This window comes from Podarcis raffonei, chromosome 13 (assembly GCF_027172205.1).
Source record: "Podarcis raffonei isolate rPodRaf1 chromosome 13, rPodRaf1.pri, whole genome shotgun sequence".
Taxonomy (NCBI): domain Eukaryota; kingdom Metazoa; phylum Chordata; class Lepidosauria; order Squamata; family Lacertidae; genus Podarcis; species Podarcis raffonei.
This window is the reverse complement of record NC_070614.1, coordinates 10808289-10813422: the sequence shown is the minus strand read 5'-3', so window position 1 is coordinate 10813422 and position 5134 is coordinate 10808289. Positions and strand designations below refer to the sequence as shown.

At 49.7% G+C, this 5134-nt stretch overlaps 1 protein-coding gene across 1 annotated transcript; it reads right to left on the bottom strand.

The window, feature by feature from the left end:
• Positions 1 to 1110: 1110 nt before the first annotated feature.
• Positions 1111 to 3849, bottom strand: ARL4D (ADP ribosylation factor like GTPase 4D). Its single transcript, XM_053362055.1, has 2 exons — positions 3677 to 3849; positions 1111 to 1841 (listed from the first exon to the last, which is right to left on the bottom strand). Exon 2 carries the CDS (start codon positions 1763 to 1765, stop codon positions 1172 to 1174), a length of 594 nt encoding a protein of 197 aa, XP_053218030.1. The 5' UTR covers positions 1766 to 1841; positions 3677 to 3849; the 3' UTR covers positions 1111 to 1171.
• Positions 3850 to 5134: the final 1285 nt, after the last annotated feature.

Here is a 5134-nt window from a genome sequence, read left to right as displayed (position 1 = left end):
TTCTGGGTGCATTTTGCAACAGGGAATTTCATTAGTGCGAGCAGTTTCTGAGCTCAGATTAAAACTGCAGAGTGGAAGGAAAGGAGTAGCTGCCTCCCCACTTCCAGCTACTCTTTGATGACTGGAGAAGAGACCCTCTTAAGAATATTAGGGGGGTGGGCAGGGGAAGGACTAGACCATGGGGAAAATGAACATAATATTTTAGCTGCAGTTCATTCATTTTCAGCTTTGTATTCTTGTTGTAAGACATCCCGTTGTTGCGCACATAATCTAGGTTCAAGGTGCCCTTTAGCTCCTCCCATCTCAATTTCTAACACTGCAAGCAAGCAGCTCTTCGTTTTTCCCTTGTTTATCATCTGGTCCATCTCCTTAGCATGCCAAAACCCTCCCTCACCCCTGTGCACAAAAGATGACATAAATGCCTCGTCCCCAACGAGGTTTTTTTTTAATAATTTAAGGTTTGTTTTCTACAAAAAACAACAACAGAAAAACAGGGGTGGGGTGCCCAGAAAACATTATGCTTTCTTTTTGAAAAGATATAAACAAATATTGCGGTTGGCGCATGACGGGCCTCCAACTCTTTGGAAAATTCCCCCTTTCTCCCCAAACTACTAGCCTCCTGGGGAATCCAGGGCAGGGCAGGCTGCCAAGGTGCTTTCTTACTGCCCATGGGAGTTATCATCCCTATTATTTATCGTATTTTTTGCTCTATAAGACTCACTTTTTCCCTCCTTAAAAGTAAGGGGAAATGTGTGTGCGTCTTATGGAGCGAATGCAGGCTGCGCAGCTATCCCAGAAGCCAGAACAGGAAGAGGGATTGCTGCTTTCACTGCGCAACAATCCCTCTTGCTGTTCTGGCTTCTGAGATTCAGAATATTTTTTTTCTTGTTTTCTTCCTCCAAAAACTAGGTGCGTCTTGTGGTCTGGTGCGTCTTACAGAGCGAAAAATACGGTATTCAATTTGTATACTACCCACCGCCCGAAGATCACAGGGCGGTTCACAACATAAAAATACAAAAACGAGGGCACAAATGCTCCACAATTCATCAGTCCAAAAAGCAGAGTCACCAAAGAGGAAATTGTCTGATTTGCAACCTCGCATTTTGGGGTGGCAAAAAACTGTGGTACAAAATGTCTGTATCCCATAGAGGTGATCTCACACCCCAGTTTCTCAGCGCTTCTTCTTGCTGGTGCGAAGGGCTTTTTTGCGCTTTAGAATCATTTCGTAGAGTTTTTCCAGGCCTTGCTGAAGGCCCTGTCCACTGACAGCGCTGCAGCCCTGGATGTGGTTCGAGGTGGAGGTGCAGAGTTCGGGCAGACCCAGGAACTTCTCCACCTCGGCTACCGAGAGGGCCTGGACCACATCCTGTTTGTTGGCCAGCACCAACATGGGGACGCCCTGGTTTTCTGAGGAGCGGACAATCTTGTGCAACTCTACGCGGGCCTCCTCCAGCCGCTCGGCCTCCGAAGAGTCCACCACAAACACGACGCCATCCGTGCGGCGCATGTAGGATTTCCAGAGGGGTCGCAGCTTCTCCTGGCCGCCCACGTCCCACACCTGGAAAGTGATGGCGCGCGAACCGCCCAGCGGCACCCGGATCTTCTCCATGTTGAAGCCCTTCGTGGGCGCGCTCTTGACAAACTCCTGGAACTTCAAGCGGTACAGCAGCGACGTTTTGCCGGCTGCATCCAGCCCAACCACCACCACGTGCAGGGCCTGCAAGTGGGGCATGAATGGGGGCACTGGGGCCAGCTGGTTCCCCATAGTCCTCCGGAGCACAGCCAAACTTTGAAGCGTTGCCGGTGGCTGGATGATTTTTCCGCTCACAGCAGTTGTGGAACTGTGGCAATAAGACACAGAGATACAGTTAATGCAAAATACAAACCCATGTGCACATACTTTGCGTCACTATGCGCAATGCTTGAAGAAGAAGCATTTCGGGGGCAGTATTGTTAAAGACATGCTGATCAAATAAACAGGAGAAATTGGAACATTTACTGTTTTTTGTGTGAACTATCCGTAACGCTTTTGAGATGCCAAAGTAATCTCTCAGCTAAACATCTCAAATTCCTCGATTCAAATAACACTTTCACAAACCCTAAAGAAACCTCCTTCGCAGAAAAGCTGAATTCACACAGAGGTCAATCGATCCGGAGAAACTGGTTTTCAGAGAAGCTGAAACGTGCCTATTTGCAGATCCACATTAGCTGGTAACTTTCCTTTCCCTTAGTTTATTTTAAAACATTTACTTGCTACTTTTTCCATATTTGTTTCAAAAATAGTTAACACACTAAAAAAACCCCTGTAAAATAATACATCATCATCAACAACAACACAGCCTGTAACAGCAAGCAACAGCACAATGACAACATCTCTACAAAGGACAAGAGAAAGACACTAAGTTTAAAAGACTAAAAAGTTTTTTGTTGTAGTTTTAAGTAAGAAGTGAGGAAGCTGTAGAGAGGTGTTTTTGTGTGTGTGTGTTTTTAAAACACTGGGGCCACTACAGAGAAGTCTCCGGTGCTCATGTAGCCTCAAAGTAAGGAGGAATCTGAAACAGTGATTTTTTTTAATTATTATTATTATTATTATTATTATTATTATTATTATTATTATTATTTTAAGTGTGTGTGGGAGCTATCCTCCCCCCTCAAAGACTTACAGTCCTCCCCTTCAATACCTTTGGATTACTGGCCAAGGATAGAAGCAGTATTACTTTAAATAGGCACCATGACTGTGGCAGACAGAGCCTAAAGAGGTCCTTTGGCCAGGATCTATGCTCAAAAACTCTCCGAAGATGGGCATTTATCTCAGGAAGAAGCCGCCTTCCAAATCACAACCCTCTCTAATGCCGCAATATCAGCTGAATGTTTACTGAAAGGTATGCACAAAAAAGCGCTGGGTCGAGCGCAGTTTCTAAACATGAGATTCAGTTGCGCTCAAGTCAAGTTATGGCTGGAGGTTACAGGGGCAAAAGATAATTGCATATATTCAGAGGACTCTTGCATGCTGTCCCTTCTAGACTGGCCTATACCTTGTAAACAGATTTTGGCGCTTGAGATGGATGCCTTTGAAGGATATATTTATTATTTCTCCAAGTGTGCAAACCTTTTCGCCAGCACAGTATCAAGAGCTGCTTCCAACAGAACATAAGAAATGCAATAAGCAAAACAAAAATTAAAAAGTATCAAGACCATCCAATTAATAAAACAGTAACAGAGCGACAACGTGAGGCGGATGGGCCAGAACAGGCAAGCTATTAAGTCACCTTATTTCAACTGCGCTGTTTAAAAAAAGGGGGGGGCGAGCAAGGGCAAACGGTGTAGAGTCTGCAGAAAGAAAAACGGGGAAAAGCCACCCTCCGATTCGGAAAGCCTTTTTTTCCAAGCAAGCGGACGCGCCCGCCCAAATTCCCCAGTCCAAGGCGATTAAAAATTGCACTCTGTACATGCTCAGAGACAACCTCTCCTACCTAGTTCCGCGTCTCCGCCGAAAGGAGACGCGAGCCGAATTAAGAACCGGGGTAGCCTAGAAGGGATCGCGGAGATTCGCGGGCGAGGGAAATGCACTCTGTACATGCTCAGAGACACCCTCTCCTACCGAGTTCCGCGGGCCGAATTGAGAACCGGGGAGGCCTAGAAGCGATCGCAGACTCCAGAGATCGAGAGAGATTACCTTCCATGGGGATTCCGCCGCCGCCGCAGCAGCAACAGCAGCAGCACCTTCTCCGAGAAGCCGTGCGCAGCCCGGGCTCTCCACGCGCCCAGCTCGCCCGCGGATGCCTCTCGCCTCCCGGGGAGAGGAAAGGCGAGGCCAGCTGGGCGGCGTCAGCGCTCCCGAAGCCAACCAGCGCCCGAGATGCGGCTGCGGGGGAGGCTTCCTGGAACGGGCCAATCGGGAGCGCGCGCTCGACAGCGCCGCCTCCGCCTCCGCCTGGGAACTGCAAGCGCTTTCTTCTCCAAAGGCGCGCGGTGCGCTCGCTCCCTTGGCACGGAGTTTTGCGCGTGCGAGCTCCGATCCAGGACTTTTCTTTTTTGCAAAAAGGCAGCCGGGCTTGCAGCAATCTGGAGGCATTTATATTTTATTATTATTATTATTATTATTATTATTATTATTATTATTATTATTATTATTATTATTATTGATTTCCATGCTTCCAGTCCCTGGAGGCTCACAACACAGAGCGCAAAATGCGCCGTGGATCACAAGAACGAGCTCGGTCCGTGGACGCGAGACGCTTAATCTCGGCGTCGGGGGTTCGAGCCCCACGTCGGGCAAAAAGATCCCCGCGTTGCAGAGGGCTGGACCAGGCCAGATGAGCCTCCCTTCCAGCTCTACGATTCTATGCAAAACAAACCACATTTAAAAGGACATGGGACGCCTTTGCGTCCTTGTCGGGGGAGGGAAAGGCTGGATGTAAATAAATACACATTTCTTGCATGTAGAAAGCAAGGGAGAAGGGGCCGCCTCCTTTACAAGTTAGCTTTCTCCGCGCGGGGACATGCAAAGGCAAAATTCTAATTTCCCCCCGGAGCCTGCTTTTCAGTCCTGCAGCAATGAGATCCAAGAAGCAACAAACACGAGCACGTGCTGTTCTCTCTTCCCCTATTTTTTTGCTTTTTTACGGCGATCGCTCGCGCACAGGAGAATTGCAACCAGCAATTTTGCACCGGCTTTTGCATTTTGCTTGCAAACTTCCCAGATTCCCGCTTCCCTCCATCCCCGGGCTTTCGTTTGCTGCTTTTCTTGGTCATCGTTTGCTTGCTCTTTTGGGGCGAAATCTTGCAAAGAAGCTTTCCCCTGCACGGGTGCGGCGCCTGGCACGCACCCCGGGGTGCTAAATCGGACGCGCCTCCGCCAGGCAAGGACTGGGAGAAGCAGCGCCTGGTTTCTGCCGCCCCCTGGCGGCCAGGTGCGGCAGCGGGCGGCAGGTAGGACGCCTCCGGCAGCGGCGTCTCCCCAGTTGCCCGGGCATCGCGGCATTGTGTGACCCGACGGGCCTCGGCGACGGTGCCACCGCGGCTGCCCGAGGCTGCAGGCGGTCCGGCGGGCAGCACAATGGCGGGCGCCTACCACTGGGAAGCGCGGCGCAGGCAGATGCAGATGGAGCGCAGATGCTGGCAGATGCAGGTA

Bases quoted from the DNA above. Each gene is read 5' to 3' on its own strand.
- ARL4D (XM_053362055.1), bottom strand. From the start codon at position 1,765: ATGGGGAACCAGCTGGCCCCAGTGCCCCCATTCATGCCCCACTTGCAG.